We start from the raw sequence: 23,205 nt of genomic DNA, 5'->3' as shown, positions 1-23,205 counted from the left end.
TTGGAAAAACTGGTAAAATTTTAACATGAATCATAGATTAGACAGGAGCATTTTCACTGTTACAGTTCCTGATCTTGATAAATATATGGTGGTTATGTAAGGGAAATTGTGTATTCTTAGAAACACATGGTAAATATTTGTGGATAAAGGAGCATAATGTCTATAGATTATTCTCAAAAGACTCAAAGTGTGTGGGGGGGGAGGGGAAGGAAAGCGAGCAAGCACATGGATATGACTATTCGGAAATGATAAAGCGAAGGGGACAAGATGTTAATAGGTGAAACAGAGAAAAGGCATCACAAGTCCTCTGTACTATTCTTTTAACTTTTCTGTAAAATTATATCAAATGGAAAGCTAAAAAGAATAAGCGCAAATAAAAGAAGTTTCCCCTGGCTCTCCAATGCATATGATCACTAATCAAAGCTAATATTTATAGGGTGCGGGCACTATTCTAAGTGTTTTATATCTATTAACTCATTTAATCCTCATGACAATCCTCACGAGAAGGTTGGTATTCTTATTATCCTCATCTTATAGGTGAGGAAACTGAGGTACTGAGGATTTATGTAACTTACTGAGGTCACAAAGCTAGAAAGTGGCAGAGCAAGATTCAAGTGCAGCAGTGTGGCTCCCGAAGCTTTTGAACACTGTTACGCTGTTCCTTCTTGCTTACTTGGAGTGGGGGACAAGTGCTTCAGTAGTAGTCGCTCTTTAATTCCAGAAAAGGCTAACTGATGATGGAGGACTCCTGGCTGATAAAGCCGAATTTCTATCTTAGTCCCATTCTACAACTGAGACCAAGGCAATGTCTTCAGTAATTCTCATTCTGGAGGTCAGACTTAAGATTTAAGAATAGCTACTCCTGTTATTGTGAGATTGTGAGATCAAAAACTAACACAGCACCCCTGCTGGATGGGACAGGGGGTGGCAGAACCGTGGATATGGCTGAATAAGGAGTTCCAGACTCTTACAACATTGTCCCTCTGAGTAAACAGCCAACATCGAGCTTGTACATATGTGTGCACCATATAAAACACATACCATTTACTGAGTGATTACTATGAGCCAGGCACTGCACTCAATGCTTTCAGGACCCCATGGCTCCTAAGCCACCTGGCGCAATTCAGAGTTAGGTCTGGTCAGCTGTTACCACTGCTGCCAAGCTGAATACCTAAATATTACTGAACCTTTCCAAGTTGCTTTACACATTACATCTCTAATCCTTGCAGCAACCCAACCTTACAAACCGGGTGCCTATTTTACAAATGAGAAAAACCAAGGCTCTGAAATGTATAGTGACTTGCCCGAGGGCATCCAGCTTTTAAGTAGCAAAGTTAGGATTTACACCTGAGTCTGGCTGTCTTCGAAGCCTGTGTTCCTCCACGTTAAATGGTACAGAAGGTGGCCAAGCAGGTATCCTGGTAGTGGCCACAGAAGGACAATCAGCTGGAGAGTTTGGTTCATTATGTTACAGAGGAGTTTATAGCCCAGCTCAGCACTGGGTGCAGAATTCCATAATTCCTCAGGAGCAGAGAATTATGACAAAAAGGCCTTGGCTTTACTGAGCTGGAGGGATAGGGAAGGGTGGCTCCTGGACAAACAAAGGTGTTGTCCACCCAATGAAGCTATCCTAAAGCGTTGAAAGTGTAACAAGACAAATGCCTGCCAGGTTCTGGCCTCCTGAGACTAGGAAGATCACAGAGCATCCCCCCAAAGTCTACCTCATTTGATTCTTTCAGTAATGCCTCCTATCGCAGTTCAAGACCTACCTCAAAAAAGCATCAAAGCAAGGAAGACACAGAAGTAGAGGATGTATGTACTTTTAAATGCATGAGAGAGAGCCGAGGATTTGTGTGCTTTGTTTTAAGGGGATGGGGGTGGGGAGGGAATAAAAGGTTTTCTAGATTTTGTAAAAATAAAATGCTGCTCTTCAGCTAGTTAGACTCTGTGTAGCACACTGAGGGCCCCTCTCTCCTTGTACAGCAAAGCAGCCAGCCCCGGTAATGATTTAAGGGAGATTAACAAATATGTCAATGTCTATTTTCTGCTTAATTTAAAAGCGGCGTCTATAAAGATTTTTGACTTCTGAACCCTGTTCTCCTGAAAGAAAGAAGGTAAGAATGAGGAGGGGGATAAAGAGTGATTATCCTATCATTGATCGTTTGTCAGGAGCATTTCTTATTCACTGGACTATTGTAAAAAGCTAAGCTCTCGATCAATTCTGTAAGCTCCCTGTACAATTAAATATCTTGGAATGGTTTTCTTTCTTTTCTAGCCAGATTGCAGGGCCTCAGGGTTTTTAGGACAGCAAGTTGGTGTGTGTGCATGTGTGTGAGTGTGTTTAAGAATATGCTACAGGGAGGAAAGTCATTCTTTTCTAGAATCCTACTTTAGGAAAAGGCTGAAATGAGAGAAGAGAGGTAGGTTATACCCATCAAACTTCCCTCCCAAAATAAAAAGTCCTCATGAATCTATCTTTATAACTAAAAATTTTAGATGTAAAGAGTTAAGTACAGAAGAGGCGCTACCAATCTGATCAAATGAGAAGAGCTAACATTATCAAGATGCGGCTATGTGCTGTTTAAGTACTTAGCACCTCATTTAATCCTTGTAACAACCCTGAAAGATCACTATTTTACAGGTGAGAACACTGAGGCACAAAAAGGTGAAGTGAGTTGCCCAAGGCCACAAAGCTAGGAAATGGTGGGGCTGGGATCTGAGCTCAGGCAGTCTGGCTTCAGAACCCATGCTCTTTAAATGGAAGAAGTTAAATCGACCCACAAGTGTGCACAGGGCAGCACCCTGTCAGGTGTTCCTGGGGCCAGGCCGTAATGAAGAGCCATGTCTTTCCTCCGTGGGGTCACACCTAGAGAAAAGCTTCTGAGGAGATGCTGATTCCAGCAGCGGCAGGCATTTCCCCCCAGCCACAACGCTCAGGGAGGGCAGGAGGGGGCCAGCCTTACCCTACGATGAGCAGGACAAACCTGTGGAGGAGGTTTTGGGAGGAGGGCTGAGACCTTCAAAGCTTAGAGTAAAAATCGGCACAGGCTAAAAAATTCTCTGCTTAGCCAAAGGCACTAGGTGACCTTGTCAAAATCTCTCCTTTTCTGAGCTCAGTTTCTCATTTATGTAATAACAATTCTAATCTGGCAAACCGGAACAATGTTTTATAAAAGAATGTGATATTACAGAGTTTTTTTTTTTATTCTTAACTTTTTAAAAAGTTATACTAAGAAGCCTCTGTAAATTAAAACCCAATTTTAACTTTTATGGGCCCTCATTCCTTAAGAAAGCAATTTGCTTTGATTGGTTAAATACTTACAAAGCTAAAGAAAAAACTAGATCACCCTCTCTACTTAGTTCCAGAATATCTCAGGTACAGGAACACACACCTCAAACTTGAGACTGAAATATCAGCATAAAAAAGGCTGGAGTCTTATTAAAAGTACAAACATTAAGTAACTGTTTAAAAGATCTATGTAATCACATTTTCTATGTTGAAAGAAATTTCTCTATAAAGATAGTAAGATAGAGTAGGGAAAAAAACCCTGCAAAGCTATTTCTGTATCCATAACAGGTGTGCCTTTCCTTACATAAAAGCATTCTGGAAAAACTGTGTAAATCAGATCCTGTTTTAAATGCCTTAAGGGAGCTATTTAGAAGGAACCCTGCAGTGAATCCTTCGGTAAAGCAAATAATCCTTTTGTAATGGGAATAATTTCTCCCAATGTATCTAGTTGTTTTTTTTTTTTAATCCCATTTTCATATATCTGCTTTTCTTCAAAAGGGGCCATACCTATCTGAATACAACTCCATTTGCATATTGATTTTAACAGCAATCCTCTCAAGGGATGTTTAACCCTAAGGTTCCTCGCAATGGCATTCATGCTCTGCTGTTCATATTTTTAAAAATCACTATAGTAAACCCAGAGATTCTCAAATAGGAATAAAATATGACTCCCCCTTCAGTCCTGTTCCTTATTCCCCGCCCCGCCATGCAAACATCCCACACAAAACAGCCAGGAAACAGCACAAAATTCTCTGAATTCTAGGGGCAATAAGCCTTGAAGTCTTTGCTATTTTCTTTCCCTACGTTGCTCTGAGTCTGGCGGGTGCAGGAACAGGGATCTGGATCGTCTAGGACCAAGTGGTGAACCCGGTGTCTCAGACATATCCTGGTGACAGCCGCTAGGTAGACGGAAGCTCAGGTTCAGCCTAAGGAAATGCCTGCCAGGTCCCTCTGGCCTGACAGAATTGTGAATCACTGCTTCCTGGGAAGAGGCAAGCCCGGTGCTTTTACAAATATAATCAGATTAACGGATCAGACCCAAATGACTCCTCTCCTTTCCAGAAGATGCTGTCACTTTTGCAGTAAATTTTATCAAGCTGAAGAGCTGCTGAATCAGTCCGATGAGGTGTGTTTTAAGCTGCTATTAATTTAAGGGGGGAGGCGCAATCCTATAATTTCTACCTTCATGACAGAAAATCTTACAGTTTCTCATTGGTCTACCTACCACAGAGCACAGTGGTTGGGTGGCCATGGTTCTAGTGAGGACATTCCAAATACAACAGGTGAGAGGGCCAGAGGCCACTTCTCAGGCATGGGTATTAGAACTTCTTTCTTTCCTCAGCTTTCCAGTAAGAATGCTGCTTTCTGCTTCAAACAAGCAACTGTGGCTCTTTTCAGCTTACAGTGTCTTGAAGATGGACACAAAGGATGGAAAAACACACACCTCATATAACTTTGATCACCTCTGCCAGAAAATCAGCTTAGCCCTCATAACCCTTTAACCCAAGGAAGTGTCCTTTTTCTGTCATCCTGGCTACTGAAGAGAAGGTGTGGGAGGAACCTGACTTACAGACACGTTTATCCTCACCTGCAACCACAATGCTCCATCTGCACCCGAGGTGTCTTGGGCCAGAAGGTGTGTTGGGTGCTAGGTAGGCCAGGCGAGGGCCAGCAGCTCAGCCAGTGCTGCCTCTGCCTGTGTCAGCCAGACTGTCACTCCCAGGGCACGCTCTGTGTGGCCACGGCCAGGGTGCTGCATGGCAGGCTGCCTGGCTGTCTGGGAACAGGAACACGACTGAGATGTGTGTCTGGAGCAGAATAAAGTTCCACTAAGTGGCTCCTTTGCCTGGGTGCTCTTTGTACGAGGGCGGGGGCGGGAGGGGGGGACTTACAATTGCTTCACACTTGAGCTGGACAGTTCTCTCTATCTAAATTGATTCATCATTTCCCTCTGAACACAGGAGGAGGGCGAGAGAGGACCTCAGGTCACAGCGCTGAGGAGACCAGGCCAGGAAGGCCGTCCCGCTTCACAGCCACCCTCCCTGCTCCTGTCTCTGTCGGGAGGTAGGATGTCGGGGAGACACAAAGAGGCCTCGAAGGGCTGGGGCTCTATCTCCAGAGAAGGAATTTAATTTCCTTAAGGCAACCAGAATGGTAGGATGCTAGCCCTCCCACAATGACTCTACCAAGCCCCACTTCTGAGAAGCCAGGGTCAGAACAGGTCCAGCAGTGCAAGACTCTGGTATTTGGGCTCACATCACATTTCTTTCTGGGGTAATTCTTCCCTTTACCTCTATCAAGGATCAATGTATGTACTATTTTCATACTCACTGTTATAATCACAGAATTTACCACCTTCCTACCCAACTAAGTATATAAAATGACAAAAGGTCATTTTTTAAAGCGAAAAATTCTGAAAGAGATGACGTTAGCTGCTCAGAAATTAAATATTACTCGTCCTTAGAGAGGAAATAGTATGCTGTTGAACACTGTTGACCAGCCGTGCACTGGTCTGTCTAAGTGGTCTCACAGCACGCTCCCCAGTGAGGGGCTGATCTGGGAAGAGGTTGAGGACACAAGATAACATCCACTCCTGTAGGCTTTCTCCTAAATCTGATTTTCCTCAGTGGAATTGGCTTTAGATCACACAGGGAGCGAATCCTTGTTTAATTTTGATCAGGCTCAGTATTTGGTTGAAGTCGAATCTGAGGAAATCCTTAGAAAGGTAGAACATAAGGAACCAGAATTTTACTCCAGGCTCCGATGCACATTTATTTTATATCTTGGATAATTTATTTAGCTCTTCTTTTTTTTTGCCTCAATCTTCCAATCTGGAAAATGAAGTCACTCACTCACTTTGCGAGAGAGCATTTTGGCAACCTCTGGCTCTAGGCACTGAGGAAGAGGCCAAACGCCAGAGGAGCCGGGTTCACAGCAAGCTGCTACATCCCTGCTGATGGATTGTGTCACAGATACGCCTGGGTGTGCATGGCCCCCCGAAAGATTGCGAATGCCTGAGAGACAAGACCATTCCTGTTTCTTCTTTCCCTTCCTCTATCACTTGCTCCAAAAGTGAACGTAAGCCACAGAGAATGTTTGATACCAAACTGTGGATCTGCTTCTCTGGGTGATTAAGACAGAAAGGATGTCAAGCCCGATGTTTGAAAAATGCTTTGCAGATGGAAAGCACACACAGACTCATCTGATCCTCACATTAGCTGAGTGGGGGTGTTATCCCCACTTTCAAGTGAAGAAATTGATGTTCAGAGAAGTTAAACAATTTACCTATAAAGCACTATAACCAAGACTTGTACATCGTTATTTTTATCCCAGATCCCCAGCTTGTGTTCCCAAGCTGCCTTGGGCCAGAGCTTACTTCACAGTGAGCAGACTAAAGATCCTTTCTCTAGTGCCATTTTGGTCAAGGTTAAATAAATATGGTTTTCTTCAATGCAGATAGGAAACTGATAATGAGGTGATTTGTAACAAGTGATTAAATGGCCATCACTCGGGAATTTCCCCCCTCTCCCTGTCCCGTGTTTCAAAAGTTAAAAGGTGCTGGGTGAAGGTGGGAGCGGTGTCCCTTTCCTTCACGAGGGAGCAGCTCCAGCCCCACGCCCCTCACCACCTAGTCATTCTGCAAACAGATGTCAGAGAGGATCCCTATTCCTACCACCCAGTTACTCTGAAGGGATGATAACAGCCATTGGGGGGTTAAAAAGAGGCAGTGAACCCCCAGTTAATGAGTAGGAATTCAGCAGGCAGTGTAAGATAAATGGAGCTCTCTCTGCTTCTGCTAGAGTCAGCATGAACCTCGGCCCTGCGGCTTGTTTGTGGCAAATGGAGTGCGCGAAATATCAAAGGGCAGTGATCCAGAAGAAGACCGACTTTGACAAATTTTAAATTGGCCAGAAAGAAAACCAGCAAAAGAGGGGGGTAAAAAAAAAAAAAAAAAATAAAAAATAAAAAAAAAAAGAAAAAAAGGAAAAATTATGCAATTTGCTGTGTCCTGCAATTGTGGCTTTGCTGCCTTTGTACAGAATTAGTGGTAAAAACAGCAGCAACAATCGCGGGATGCTGGGAGCAATTATGAGCCATCTAAGTGAGATGCTTATCAGTGGCTGAAGCTTTTAGAGCTTCCTCTGTGTTGTACAGTTGTGAGTAACTTGCTCTTGAGCTGCAGTTACTTTAATTAAAGTGTATGGGGTTGGTCAGAAGTAATTATCCTGTTCGGAGGGGGAAAAAAAAAACAACAATACCTCAACAACTCTGGGTGGCAATAGATTTTCGAAACAACTTTGCCAATTTCTTGTTGTATGTGTGTATTTCCTGTAAAAGGATCAGGCTGCAGTGGGTTAGAGTTATTGTTGGTTGTTGCCTAATGGCAAACAATGGGACACAAACAGGGTTTATTGTAACCCGAGTCACTGTGTGTGGCAAGCAACCTGGCTCAGGGCTCCAAACGCCTGGATGTGCAGTCTCAGGAGTGCAGGCAAACACTCAAAAGTTTTTGTGTCTCTAGATGGTGAGGATATAAAGAGTCCACAAATGGCACTTTATTAATTAAATTACCATTCGGAACATAAATGAGCTAGCAACTCTCTTTTTTATGCCTTCCATTCACTGAGTTTCACTACCTTTTAAAGACAATCTCTCTGCTTCTTTGGAAAAACTAAAACAAAACAAACCAACAAACAAAAGAACCTCAAGCAATTATCTTTACCAACACAGCAAGGGGCTCAATGGGAGACCTGGGCAGAAAATCAGTGTTATAAAAGAGTCTGAAACTCATTCAGACTCTGGACTCAACACAGGACTCCCACAGTTTCGTTCTATGTTCAAAACGCAAGCACCTTCCAAAAACTCCAGAAACAAATCAGCAACAGAGCCACGGCTGGAAGCATCGAGTGCAAAGGCTCCCAGGGCTATTGTTGCCACAGCCTCTGTTTGGAGGCACATAGTGCACAATCTTTACTTCCACTTCTCTAGCTCAGGATGGCCCGAGAACACCACCTAGGACACTGACTCACATCCCCCAGAACCAAGGTGGGCTTGTTGTCCAAAGAGACAAGTGGAAACAGGATATTTAAGTCTAGCATCTTCCCCGCCTGCTTGGACTACCCCCAACAGCACCTTCTAGCTAATTATTTTTTACAAGGACATCCATAAGCCTAGAAAGACAGGCTACATGAACTACAAGGAAATATCAGAAGAAAATGTGGGTGACTTTAGCCTTTTTAGGGCCCACTTTCCCTCCTATTATACACACTATTTCTTTCTATCAGGGTCTTACCATATAGAGGACAGTAAATAAAGATTATCATGAATTTGATCAAATGCTTCAGTGCCTCCTCTTCTGGCCTAGAATGCACTCATTACAAATCAGCTGAATGGCTCATTGATTTGTCAGGAGGACAAGCAGACATACCCAATCGCTCAGCCAAGTGGATGTAGATTGGGTCCACCCGACGCATGGTTTTCACCAGATCCTTTCTGCGGAATTTGATTTCTACTGTCCCTTCTGGCTCCAGAACTGATCCCCTGGATCAAAGAGAAAGAAAAGAAAACGTAACAAAACAGAAATAGAGGCACTTTAAAGAAAGGAGACAACGGAATGAGGCCAGTTACAATTTGTGGACCAGGAAATGGCTTCATTATGGTTTTGCCCACCCATGGTTCACAGAAGCAACCCCAGGGAGAGAAGCAGCCACCAGAGAAGTGTCTAAGTGAGGTATGAGAAAGGCCCAGCAAAAAGCAATTAAAAGCATTCTCATTACCACACCAGACTACTTCTATCTTAAAGGGAGAAGAACACAGATTCCACCACCTACAGCTGATCAGGGTAACGGGAGTCACATTATTTTCCGGGGGGATCAAAAGAGATTATGCAGTGACAGGGGAACAACCTCCAGCACTTAGGTCGTATGGTGAGGGGACGAGGCTGATGGGTCCTATGCACAGTGTCGGTCTGTTGGCAGGACTCAGACACACTAGGCCAGGCCAGGCAGTTAAGAGAAAACATCCTGCCTACTGCTATGGAAATGACAAAGCCAACCGGTCTCGGGTTACTTCTAGTGCATACTAATGTGACACTACGCACCTTTATTTTTTCTAAACTTTTACATTAAAAAAGATATTATAGCTAACGCTTACCATGTGCATGGCACTGTTCTAAGTGCTTACGTAAAAATATTCATAACACTCCTATGCCGTCTACATCCACTATGAGGTAAGACACTATCATTCTCATTTTACAGATAAGGAAACTAAGGTACGAGGGGTTAAGAGACTTGTCTAATAAGTGAAGGGAGATTTGAAACCACAGTGTTGTTCCAAAGTCTGTGGAAGAATCGGCTTTGATCTGGTTCAGATCAGGGGTTGGGATAGAACTTAAAAATAATAAATTCCTAAGCACAGAATACAAGCCCAGTGATTTAACAATAAAACTACTAGACTCCCCTGAGCAATTCTGAAGTAAGAGGCTGAAATTTTGGGGAAAAGAGAACAACAGGTACTCTCATAAATTGACTAGATGTAGGAATTGGGATAGAAATGTCAAGGAAATACAATGTGAAATTTACCTACTTTGGAAAGGTTTAAAAATAGATTATGAGAGGAAGCTGGATTTAATAGTTTTTACTTAAGAATTTTCAGGTATCACCTCCCCACAAAAGCCTGGGATTTTCCCTTGCAGTTCTTGCTGCAAACACTGCCTTTTCTAAGCCTCCTAGAATGCCAGAGTGAGACACTGGACTCCAAGAGCTTTGGTTTGGAATCACAGAATGAGGGCCACAAAGGCCACCCCATTTGTTCTGCAGACAAGCAGCAGCCTGGGGAGAGTAAGGACTGCTCCCAGTTCCTCACTAGTCAGTGGCAAAGAGCTGGGTTAGGACCCTAGAACTTCAGACTCGATTCAATCCTTCCACTCCAACTCGCTTTAAGCTCCCTCCGCCACATACCTGAGAGAGAGAGTGAACAGGCGTATCTGAACAACAAATAGGAAGAGAGGATCTCTCGGAGTTTGGGGGTGTTTGGAATACAGGACTTCATGGTAAAAGAAGCTGAGGTGGGGATCATACCAAGAGAGCCTGACTCCAGCCTGGTTTCCTTCCCATGGCAGCCGACACTATTTAGAAAATCTATTTTTCTGACCTTGGAGCCCTCTGGGAATGAATAGATTCAAATAAAGTTCTCTTGGTTATAACATTCTCCAGGAGGAAACCATCAGCCAGAAGATGTCTAGAGGCAGTAAATGGAAATAAGGAAGGAACACTACCTGCTTTCTCGGTCAGCATACATCTCCATGTGCCGGGGGTTGATGGTGGGATCAATCACGACCCAGGAGCCTCCCCGAAGCTCGGCCTGGGGAGGAATGTAAACCATCACAGGCTGAGAGCATTCCCGTAAGCCATCCACGATATAAGCACCAAACTTTAGCACTTGGTCGTACATATCTATGGAGAATGAGATAAGTTAGAAATCATGAAACAGTGCTTCCAAACACTGTTCACATCATGGCACACACAGAAAAGAATATTTACATGGCACACTGTGCCTCCGTGAGGTGACCACAGGTGACAGGTCTGGGGACTCAGCCACCCCAGTTTGGCCACCCTGAAGACTAAAGGGATTGGTATTTCCACCTGTATTCTATTCAAGACTCCAGGTGATCTTCAAAAGCACAAGAGAAGTAAGTGCATTGTCTTTCACAAGATTCAGCATGCAGACCCTACGGATGGCATATGTTTTATATCCTCCCTGAATTTCTGTAGTCAGGTTTTACCACATTAATTCATACTTGCTCTACACATGTTGAGTATTTCTCATGTCAATATGTGATATCTCTCAGTACATTAAGTTTTCTGAAGGAAGGAACTACTCAAGCTCTTTTCAATTCTTCTCATGAAACTTAGCCTATGATAAGCTCTTAATATGTGCAGCTAACAGAAATGGATCCTTCAAAAACTGCATCTTTCATCTCGGTATCCTCAGTGTCCTGTCCAGTGCCTGGAACTTGTGTCTGCTGAATTAATGAATGAACACATATATACACATTGGAAGGAATACAAAGAGTAAGAAAAACAAATTAGTTATTTAATAGCTGCATTTTTATCAAGGTTTCAGTGAGAAAAAATTTAAATGCATACGTATTTATTAGAAATGTCACACAGCCACATCAAAAGAGGAGCCACCTCTTCATTTTGCTAAAGAGTACACTTTGTAATGTCCCTCAAGGCCAGGAGCAGCCTGAAGAAAAGGGACCCCCTGGTACATTAATAAAGTGAGTCCTTGGAAAGTAGGATCAGTTATTTGTTTCCCAACAATTTATGAACGTCTTCCTATTTCCTAGCTCACTGAAGTCTAAACATTGCTAAAGCCTTCGGTTTATGATTCCAGATGTTTAATGAGTACTTCAGTGGAACCACAATGGGTCCTTTTTAAACATCAAATAACAGGTTCGACTGAGTTCAGACTTTCCTATCAAAGAGAGGATCTCAATTTGGAATAAATCAATTCTGGAAATCCAAAGCAAAGAATTATTTTTCAGAAAGTTAAGAGCAAACCAAATAGAAATTGCTTTCATTGTAGTAACTCGCAAATTAAACTGCCACCTTCTCTAAAGTAAAAATGGCTCTGTATACAAACCATTAGTAAGCATAGTTCACTGCCAAGGCATATGCCTTTCTCCATTTGCCCCAACCTGACTGGTCTGTGAAGACTTCAAAGATTCCAAAAATTCAGAAGTTGCCCCAGGGAAAATTCCCTATTCTATGAGGAATGTGTATGGTCATACATTCTGTATGTATGATCAGAGCAAAGACGTTTATTCCTTTGAGAGGGAAGCAAAGACCAAAAAAAAATTTACTGCTAATTACACAACTGCTGTATGAAGAGCAGGGAATAAAGGACTTTAAGCGCTTTACGCTAATTCTGTGGTTATGAAAATAATTGCTCAGTTCAAATTATTTTAACTAAATTAATTCTTTAGTGGATATTTCAACCAGTGCTACATAATAAAATAATTGTGTAATTAGCAGTACATTTTTCAGTGCTGCCAAGAGTACAGTCTTAGAACAAGTAATGGAAAGGAGTAGCCCTCAACGGTATCATGCACAGAGAAGAAATGGAAGGCATAGATAAAAGAAGTAAAACAACAGAAAACAGCACAAAGAAAGTCATCCTATGTGAAAGAGGAAAAGTAAGTTAGAAGTAAGTGAAGGGAAAGTTTCCAGCCTCTTCACTCTCGTCTGTTAAAGACATACCCACATCAAAAAACGCGTCACTATACTATGATTAACCCAGCTCCTAAAAAGGAAGGGGGTATTTTATTTAAATTATACTTTCATTTATTTAATTTAAAAAAAACCTGGATTTCATAGTACATGCAAATAATTTGGGATGACGTTTACTGTGTGCACATTTTTTATTTTTGTGAAACGGACTTCAGTCTCTCTTTTCATCATCATGACTAGTTTATTCTACACCAGGGAAGCATGATTTCATACATACACACATAAATCATTTAATCATCAGAAAATCATCTTGTTCTTTTATCCAAGTTACAGGTGAGTAAACTGAGCCTTACATAGTGACTGAAGTGGCAGAGATAATAAGACTTGAACCCAGATCTTTTGGGCTCCGAAGTCCACATTTTACTACCTCATTCTTAAGTCATCATTCTTATTGCAAGGAAAGGGCATGAGGCTGAGGTAATCTGCTTTCCAGCATCTGATAACAAATGGCTGAGTAAAACAGAAACCAGAAAAGAGATCTGAATAAATGGCTGAATATTTCTAAATTTTGCCTCGATATTTTGTATGGTCAGTAGTGTCAGAAATTGTACTGATGATACTACCAGCTTGGATCTGACTGCCAAACAATTATCTTCAAGCCCCAAGACTGGGCATAAAAGGGGAATCAAGGTTCATTAAAGTTTGAAAAGCTGGAGACTGAAAACAACGCTTGTGCCTAACCTGGAACACCAACAGTCCTACAATCCACCCGTCAAAACACCCCAAAAGCAATAAAGCCTATTAAAACTAACAAAACAAATAAACTCTACAAACAACATGCTCATACTGAATTACAGCTGCCTCAAACTACACATTTTGAAAGGCAGGTTAAAATGAAGCACTTGGCAACAATCTGGCACACATTTGTCTGAAATCCATATTTGAGACAGAGCAAAAGCACAGCCAAGAATAGTGGTGGAGGGTCTATTCCCAAGGGTCTAGGCTACACATCAGTCTAGGGGATTTTAAAGGTATCCATACGCTGATTGTCAATTCTCAGGCCATGAGAAATGCAACCGGGAATGGAAAATACTGATAGGTTCCTCACTAGAGAGGCGGGAGCTTGGAGCTGTCTGAGCATTCTGCAAAGAACATCTGCATGAGGTGATCACGCACAGCCTTTCCAGTGTGTTCTCAGCACCCAGACACAAACCCTGCCCAGGGCCCTCATTGTTACACAACATGGATAAACCGTGGCCACCATATGTACCAAACAAGGGAGCAGGATGGTGGAATGTTTCCACAGTGCCCCACTCTCAAAGCTGGAACAGATCTTATTGGCTTGGGGCAAGATTATCTGTTAGAAGCTGAAGGTAAACATTAGACATATACAAGCTGCATGCATACATATAATGTCTCTCATGAGTTCATTATGGCTGGCTGACACTATATTTCAACATTCAAATAATCAGAGACTTTAAAATAGACTTTCATTCCAGTTAAAGTTTTCAATAAATGTTTTTTTATTGTTATTTATAACCTGTCCCAGGAAAAAATAATAAGTATAACATGAAAAGCCAACTGAGAGTGACCCTGTAGCACCAGCAGTGAGGCAGCTTAATATCACTGGGATTTGCATCCTATCAAGCTATTCATGCTGAGGCTGGGACCCTGGTGCTAATTTCTAGTAAATTTCACGCTTGATGTCTCCCTGTTGTGGGTCATTGCCGGTTCGTCTAAATAAACTGCTTCCAAATGGCTCTTCCATCTAAATATTCAGCCAGTTTTTATAATTTAATTTTGCATTATGCTGAATAGCCTTCCGGCCAGATAGAGCTCATTGGAAAAAAAGCACCAATACCATCTTGACATGCTTTTATTTATTTATTTATATTTTTACTGCTCGAATTAGACCTCCTAGGCCGACTAGTAAAGAGTTTTTTTTTTCCCCTCCACTAATGTCAATTTTCAGCATAGCAAGAGCTGTCTCTAATCTTTTCCTACTCATTACACACAATTTTGGAGTCATTTTACCCACAGTGCAGTCGGCTCCTGGCTGTGTGTTTGTGTGCACTGAGGGATGGCATAATTGTTTATTTTCCCTCCCTGCATAATCCCCACCCAGTATTGAAATCAAAACTGCAAACATCTCCCCAAGGGATATGGAATGACTCTCAGCTTAGGTCCCTTTACATGAGATGATATGTAGAAAACATCCTGACCTGTATGTAAATATGAAGGCGAAGCTCTTCCCCCTCCTACTTTCATACCAATCTCTATCTTCCCTAAAGCTATTTTTTTTTTTTTTTTGGTCTTAAGTGATGTATAAAGGAATGCAGCAGTACCAAAATTCAGAAGACAAAGCTGACCCTGGTCAGTATCAGGCCAATAACTCATTTTTGACAAGGGGCAGCAAGGGGGAGGGGGAAAGGGAGAGTTATCGTTTAATGGGTACAGGTTTCATATTGCAGATGATGAAAAATTGGGTACACATATTGTGATGTTTACACAACACTGTGAATGTATTTAATGCCACTGAATAGCATACCTACGAATGGTTAAAATGATAAACACTTATGTACATTTTGCCACAATAAACATAACTGATTTCTGAGATCTTGATGTTTCTCTTGTCACAATAAACAAGGACAACTCCAAAGCAGAGGGGAGGTGGGTTAATAATAACTTTCTCAGAAAACTAGATACTCTATTCCAGGAATATTCTAGATCTGGTCCGATCCTGGGCTCTAAAAATCAGCCGGCTATGCTTACACGAAGTCAGACAGATTTGTGTTCCTCTCCCAAATCTGTCATTTTTAGCTACATGATCTTGGGAAATTTATTTAACCTAAGTCTCAATTTATGTAAATTGCCGATAATAATATAACCTACCCCTCAGAGGTGCTGCTTGTGATGATTATGTAAGATAATGCATGTAAAATGGTTAGCACAGTTTCCGGTGAAAAGAGCTCAATGAATCTTAATTGTTGTTGTTCTTATTGTTATAGGGCTAGCAGCCAATCTGGGCCTGAGCCAAAATATGTAGCAGAACTGAAGTTTTTCCCACAAGAGGAACATGGCAAACTTTTGAACTCCGAACTTGTTAGACAAAATATCCAGACTGATTTACTCCTAAGTAATGTCAGGAAGAACAAATTCTTAATACTCCCCAGACCCCGAGAGATGTAACTAAGGAGTAATAGCATTGCATTCTCTCTTAAGTCTTAATGTAAATTAAGGAATTTGGGATCAAGTGAAATCAGATGCTAAATGAACTTCATGTATATAAAATTTAATGTAGTACCGCCTTCTTCTGAACACTGTGGTATTTCACTTATACTTTATACATCATGGTTTTATCATCTTTCTCAACACATTTTTCTTGACTCCTTGAGGCAATGTGTTTCTGACTTGTTTTGTTTTGTCTGCAGAAGCTAGCACAAGTCCTTGCACATAGGAACTCAATAAAAATGTGTAGAATTGACTTGTTTAACCTATACTCTCTATATCTCATGGTATTTCCACTGATTTATTATTTTGGTCAAAAAACAATTCATGTTGATGGTCTAAGAAAGTATACAAACATTATTTGCACGTATAATCCAAATCTCCCCCAAGAAAAGTGTAAAATGTGGTAGTTCTCTAGCAAATATGGTCAAAGAGAAACTTTTCACCTATAAAAGCAAAAAAGCACCCTAGTCTACATTTTGCCAGGAAGGCCTAGCTATACAGGGCTTTTCCTAGCCAGGTAAGGTAAAGTTGTAGGCATAAGGCTCTAAGCTCTCTCCACACATAGTTGACCATCTCCAAAAGGGTGATTTCCTCCATTTTTCCCTAGAAGCAAGAGATGCACCTGCCCCAAGGTATTTCTGGGTGCCCTACTGAGAGTTCATTCTTTCACATTTCATATGCCCTTGTATCTAATCACTCTATTTATCCCAGCAGTATCGACCCCTCCCTCCTTCCATTCCTCTAACCCATTCTACTACTTCAGAACCTCTGAGTGTCCCAGCCAACCCTGCCCATGAATGAAGTTGACACCCATCAGCATACTCATCCCCTTTTGGTATGTAGCCTCTGGCCTCAGCATGGCCATGAATTTCTGGCCGTTGGACAGAGAACTTAGTTACTCTAAGAGGCAGAGTGTATTTCCTTTGGCATTCCCTGAACTGTCCGCAGTGGCTCTGCAAATAGCAGATTCTCAGTATTTGGTGACACTGGCTGCCTAATCACTAAGCAATTCCCACAGCACAGAGCAGAGCCTTTATAATAATGGTCTAATATGCTGGAGCCACGGCCCAGGGCTGTTGTTGGATAATAATAAAATATACCCCTAATTACCACAAAGAACAGCCTCTGGTATAGAATTTGTTCGTTTTCTTCTGGTGAAGGATAATTTCAGTATCTATCTTGGTGATTGCTGAGTGTTAAAGAATAAAATCAACAAAAACTATGCCCAGAAACGAGGGACAGAGACTAGCACAATATCTTTCCCCACCCAGGACCATCAGAACAGTCTATCATTCACCTGTGAAAGCTAATCCATAACAGTAGTCCACCTAGATAACACTAGCAGATTGATCTGATATTTTGTATGGAATTGTAAAACATTGAATTTTCCCATTCAAGTTGCAACTCAGAAGATATCTCAGAGGGAGTATAATCCCCCAAAGGCCTAGGTGGTGGACATCCATAGGTTCTGTCAAAGATAAACCCTCCCTCCCCTATTGCAGGGTCTGGGAAACCAGCTATGCCCTCCAGCCCAGAGCAGGCCAATCACCTTTCATCCCACCAGAGAAGCCTCTCCAGTTAGCAAAGACCATCAGAGGCAGCCCTTCGCGGTTGAAGTCCTTGATAGCCTGAGAGGTCTTAAATGCAGAGTCTGGGAACCAAACTTGGCCAGCCTGCTGGATGATCTATTGGGGAAAATGAAAGAGAAAGACACAATTAACAACACAGTTTGGGGGGAATCTCTCTGAGGTGAACAAAGTTTGATTGATTAAAAAGTCAAAATTAGACAAACTGTTATTCATCATAAAGATGTCCTTTGAAGTATATATATATAAAATCTTTGACTTTTTAAAACATTCCTCTTTTTAAGTCCTGATTATACTGCCACTCATAGTCAGAAGAGGGAGGCCGTACTGCTTCTAATGGAAGAAGGCAGTCTCAGGATCCCTGTTCTAGGCTTCTCAAGGGCAACTTAAGTGACTCAGCTATATTCCTCCTCCAAACAGATAGTTGTACATAGATCCAAGTCCTCTCATCTCTATGCTCAGTGTGGCTTTTCCTGTTCTTTGGTTAATCAAGACACTTGATGTGACCTTGCTGAATAACCTCCTCCCCAGTTAACCCCTCCTCTCATTTTCTGGATCTTGTCAGGATGTGAAAATGGTATCCATCCTTTTAAAAAGGATGGGCTGTGTTGTTCACATTTTGGCAGACTTCATTATTAATTCTAGTGTAGCTCTTCCATGTGTGTGCTCAGAGAATCTGAGACCAAAGAGCCCTCAGCATCATGTCAATTGTCTTTCTTAAGACCATATCCTCAACAAAAGTAGTTTTCTAGCATCAACAAGGCAACTGTAAAGGCCTATTTTTCAGGCAGAATTTAGCTTGTGGTCCATTTAGAGTCACCTTAAAAGTGAGCATATGATGGTCTGAAAGCATTAAAGGCTGCTGACTGCCTTTCTCTCCAAAATTGGTAGTTTGCAGTGTTCCCAATATATCCACAGGCTCTGCAAAAGGCAAACACAGCTCCAAGCACAGGTGTACAGGGTACCTGAGGTGACCTACCTTGGCTTCAGAATCCAGGTTTGCGGGATCAGCTGGGATACTTAGTTCCACTGTTCGGGTTTCTACAGCAACTACTCCCACAGGTATTCCTCCCAGCCTGATAAAAAAATGAGCCACATAAGAACCCAATGTATGTCAACATTACAGCTAGTCATTTACTTTCCAATCCCACATCAAAATATTGGGGGGAAAAACTGGAAACAAATACAGAGAGTGGAGGAAATCTGACTCTTTAGGGATAAAATGTGAGACTCTACAGATTTGGTGAATATGGTAAATTTTTGTAAATAAGGTGGGAAACTACCCTCAGCATCACCCCTATTTCTCACTATGGGATAAATTCAAATCAAGGTTTGTATTAGGGGAGGCTCTGCATTTAGATTCAATAGCCTAGCCATATAATGTGTACATGCATGCACACACACTTTCATCTCTGTTGTTGCCAAATGGATTTTCTCAGCTCACTATAAAGCATCTCTTTGGTGATGATGGAGGAAAATGGTTTGAAAGATGGCAGGAACCTGAAACTTTCAGGAACTGTTTTAATGCTGGCGCTGTTAGAATAGAGCTATAGTTTTCTACGGAATACTAAAACATCGCTCCAGATAAGAAGGTACAGTAGGTCTTGGCATTGGGTGTGTGGAGAGGGAGTGTGATGACGAAAAATACATGCCAAGTGGAAGGAGGCGATTAAACAAGCCCTTAACTTTCTCTTCTATTGGAAAAGAGCAATGGGACGGGGATAACTTTCAATAGTAATCTTGGTGAAACAGGTGATCTGTATTGGAGGTATATATTTACTTTCCAAGCTATGTTGATTTTAAACACTGTTCAGGAGCTCAAAGCCTCTGCGTCTACACTCTATGATATGCTCCCAACTTGGTCCTCAGAAAGATTTCCTGATAAAAATCAGTAAGAAAGAGAAACAGAGGGAAAGGGAGAGACAGAGGGAGAAGGAGACACTGAGGGGGAGAGGAGAGGAGAGGAGAGAAGACAATGCTGCAAGGCACAGGGTGAGTCCCTATTCTGGAAAATGTAATTCAATCTTCACTTTCTTAGCTGCATTCCTGAGGGTTGGGGCTGGACGGGTTATAGTCTCGCATTCCCTCATAGCATCTCCATAACAAACTTTTCCATGAAGGATGGAATTTGGTTGTTACACTGGCTACTGGAAATGGATTCTTGTCATCACAAGAGGCCTGACAGGGGCCTGAGTGGGGACCACCCACCCCCTTGTCACTTGCCCGCACTGAATCAGAATCAAAAGCCCTCTAGACGACCAGACAATGAGCAGGAGGTACACAGGGGGGCTTAGAAATATTTCTGTTTGCAATGATTAACAATCCAACTGGAAACTGGTAATTGCAAAAGCCACCCTAAATCGGTAACTTGTAACTTATATATTAGGGCCCATGTGACCTAATAAAGAACATCTTTATCCGAGTATTACAGTTATTTATTGAACTTGAAAACAGCTCAGAACAACTTCTGTTTTCTATTATACTTCATATAAATTTTATCAGGCTAGCACTTGAAGATGCTACATCTTGTTTTATAGTGTGTCCCTGGACAAGGTGCCATGGAATAATAAAAGACAATTTACAGCCAATAGCGCACATATTCCAAACATACATACCAAAGATGAGTTTTGGCAGCACTTACAGTAACAATCCCAGAAGAATACATTTATATTTATTTCTCGAAATGCCATTGCTTTTGAAAGAAGCTAGTTCCATTTGTGTTTTATATACTTGTGAGCATGTGTATGTGTTTGGAGTAAGAAGCCCAGAACTCATCAGATGGAAAGAAAGGAAGAAGTCAGAGTGAGTGTCGCAATAAACAATGGCAGAACTAACCGAAGGCAAGCTTGACTGATCTTGCTCACAGACAATCCCTATTCTTCCAGTCATAAGTGTAAAGTATTATTCTCTTGTTTCCCATGGGAGGATCTAAAAGACCTTAACAAAGGTTTGGCTTTCTGAGGCTTAAAATCTGTCATCTTTTTTTACAGACAGGAGAACTGAAGCAAACTAGATAAGACAAATTTTCAAAAAAGTTGGTTTAGGTGTGATGTGCGGTCTCACTGTAACAAACTGATAGGTCATGGGTAAAAGGGCTCTCGCGCTATCACAACCCTCACATCCACCTCCCCAGTGGATATTTTACCAGGCACAAAAATATTCTCACGGGGACCCAGAAGCCTGGGTGAGGAAGAAGACCTGAGACCCGAGAGAAAATGAGAGCTAGTCCTCGTGGGTTTCAGTCTGGACTGACTCCAGGCCTAACTCTTATTCAGAGTTACAGTGGAAGATTCTGTCTGTGAGATTTGCCATCTGATGGCTCCTTGTCACTGGCAGCATGAGGTGTACTGACCTCCTGTACTGAGAGAACCACAAAGCCTAGAATTATTTTCAAGGCTAGAATCTAAATCTCAACCCAATGTGGCATGTTTGAGAATCTTGAGCAGGTGCCACTTTTCACCAAGATAAGGAAAACTGATTGCCCCCGAGAGGAAGGTGAGCTCCAGATGTGGATCCCTAGGGCGGCATGTCTCCGCAGTGCAGAATGAGATTAAGATCAGCCTTGGCAGGTGCTTGTTATGGTGAGCGCTACAGATTATTTCGTGCAGAGCTTGCTGTTGAGTGAAGCACTTCTTAGAGTGGGTATTAAAATTTAATAGAAACTTCAATTTCCCACTTGAAAAATATAGGTATCCCAGCAACCTATTCCGGCTTATTTTACTCACTCCTGCTAGAGGTAAAAAAAATATATATATTTTTTTAAATTCAAATCTGGTGATAAACCAATATAGTGTATTTGTTACTTAAATGATCTCAATGCCATGAAGGAACTTCTCCCAAGTAATGTAGAGAAAGAGATGAGAGTGATTCACTTGTTACTCCTGAAGAAAATGATCTTAGGGGAGAAGGGGATCATTGGTGGGTATGGCTATTTACAGCCCCCAAAGAGCTTTTCTTTCAGCATTATAAAAAGGAAATATTGTCAAAACCAGACTTCGGATTAATCGTATCATTAGAGTGACACACTAAATGCTTACCGGGAACCAGCACTCCAGTTGTGCTGATGACCATAATCCAATATCCTTAGAAAGTTTAGATGAAGCGAGCATTATTGGTAAGAACCTATATAATCATGGCCCTTTCCTTTCTTGTTTTCAGTTGTGAGGAAAAAGAGTTCCCAGGACAAAAGAGCTCTTACCTGGCTCTGCCAACCACCACAGTCTGTGCCCAGGGTTGCATGATTTCTGAGAAAGACCCATAGTCAAAAAATCCACTCAACCACTGACCTTTCTGGGCTACAGAAGGAAAGGAGAGAAAACAAAAAGAGAATATAGATAGTCAATCCATTGAAAATGCACTCGAACTGGCAAATTTAAGGTTGGATTTAGGGGATTATTTGGGGGAGTTTGTTGTGTTTTTAACCATATTATAATAGATGGAAACATTAGACAGCCTAATGTTCATCTGCCTTCAGACATCATCTCCTATTTCATTTGCTAGGCCACGTAAAAAGATTTATTTATCAGCAAAAGCATCATTTATTGTTAAACGATGGGGTTCAGCTAGCAGAGAGCGTTTGTATTGCTTTTAAATAAATAACTTAGTTTTTTTCAAAACACTGCAAACATTTGTCAAAAAGCAGCCAAGTCATTAAAGATGTTTTCAGAATATCTATTTCTATCTTAAACTTCACTTTCTATTTTGTTTGACTTCACTGATTTTCTTTTAATGAAAAGCTGAAGATAGCCAAATGAAAAGCGTTAATGATTAGATGAGGACCCAAATTTAGGAAAAAGGGATTCAGCTTTTCTGCTAAAAAAGCAATAAGATACACATCCACTTTATTTACAAATGACAAAGTATAACCTTTCTACAAGAAAGGGCCATGCCTACATTCTTGTGACAAATAGTGAAGATATAACGGTTCGGATGCACACACTTAATGTAATTAACCTCCCTTGCATATAGAATTTCCTTTGCTGGCAACATACACAACTTTCGACATCTTAGTTTTGAAGAACCAAAGTGACTCCATCTTAGGTATAAGACTCCATCTTAAGCACAGGCCAGTTCCTGGAAAAGCCGCAGATAGCTAGACGATCACCGCACCCTAGACTCAGCCAATCAGAGCAACTGTGGTAAGTAACTCTCCAGATTTCCTGCCTTGTTCCTTGGCACATCACCCAGCCAATCCTGCTAAGCGACAAGCTCGTTGTACCAATCCTGTAACGCCAAGACATTGCTCCCCATGCTTACGACTTTTCCCTTCAAATACCCCTGAAGCCCCATGTTTGGGACTGCCTCCTAGTCACTGCTGCATCGGTGTGCAGACTGCGGTCCGGACTTGAGTCTGAAATAAACTCCCTCTTGCTCTTGCATCGGTGTCGGCTTCTTGGTGGTTGGTGGAGATACGAGTCGGGGCATAACATTTGGGGGCTCGTCCGGGATCTCCACAGCCCCAAGGCACCCAACCCGGAGGGACCTCTGCGGCCGGCCGGTGAGTGGTTGTTATATGTTTGTCCAGTCTGTTGGTCTCTTCGTCTGTATCTCGGGTGAGGAGCGAGACCTCACATCTGTTTTCTTTTGTGTTCCTGTGTTGTCGTATCCGTGCTGTTGGTGTGGTTGTGTAGTATCTGACTGTGACGGACGTTATGGGACAGACGACCTCTTCCCCTTTAGGACTTTTAACCAGCCATTTCAAGGATGTTCGGGAACGGGCTCACAGACTCTCCGTAGAGGTCAGGAAGGGAAAGATGGTCACTTTCTGCAGCACGGAATGGCCCTCTTTCAACATAGGATGGCCCGCAGAGGGGACCTTCGATTTGTCCATTGTTTCTGCTGTAGAAGATATTGTATTCCGCCCTCG

At 42.0% G+C, this 23,205-nt stretch overlaps 1 protein-coding gene across 8 annotated transcripts in view; it reads right to left on the bottom strand.

Annotated features, from left to right (window-relative positions):
• ACACA (acetyl-CoA carboxylase alpha) overlaps positions 1-23,205 on the bottom strand; it is a 253,317-nt gene that overhangs the window by 13,847 nt on the left and 216,265 nt on the right. For all 8 annotated transcript variants that reach the window (XM_036223376.1, XM_036223375.1, XM_036223382.1 and 5 more), the window contains 5 exons: positions 21,538-21,634; positions 18,319-18,415; positions 17,303-17,438; positions 10,566-10,743; positions 8,718-8,830 (listed from right to left, as the gene is read on the bottom strand). In XM_036223376.1, coding sequence (XP_036079269.1) covers positions 8,718-8,830; positions 10,566-10,743; positions 17,303-17,438; positions 18,319-18,415; positions 21,538-21,634 — 621 coding nt within the window. The remainder of the gene's footprint in view (positions 1-8,717; positions 8,831-10,565; positions 10,744-17,302; positions 17,439-18,318; positions 18,416-21,537; positions 21,635-23,205) is intronic.

Source organism: Rousettus aegyptiacus, unplaced genomic scaffold (genome assembly GCF_014176215.1).
Source record: "Rousettus aegyptiacus isolate mRouAeg1 unplaced genomic scaffold, mRouAeg1.p scaffold_m13_p_6, whole genome shotgun sequence".
Classification (NCBI taxonomy): domain Eukaryota; kingdom Metazoa; phylum Chordata; class Mammalia; order Chiroptera; family Pteropodidae; genus Rousettus; species Rousettus aegyptiacus.
This window is presented reverse-complemented; position numbering and strand designations above follow the sequence as displayed.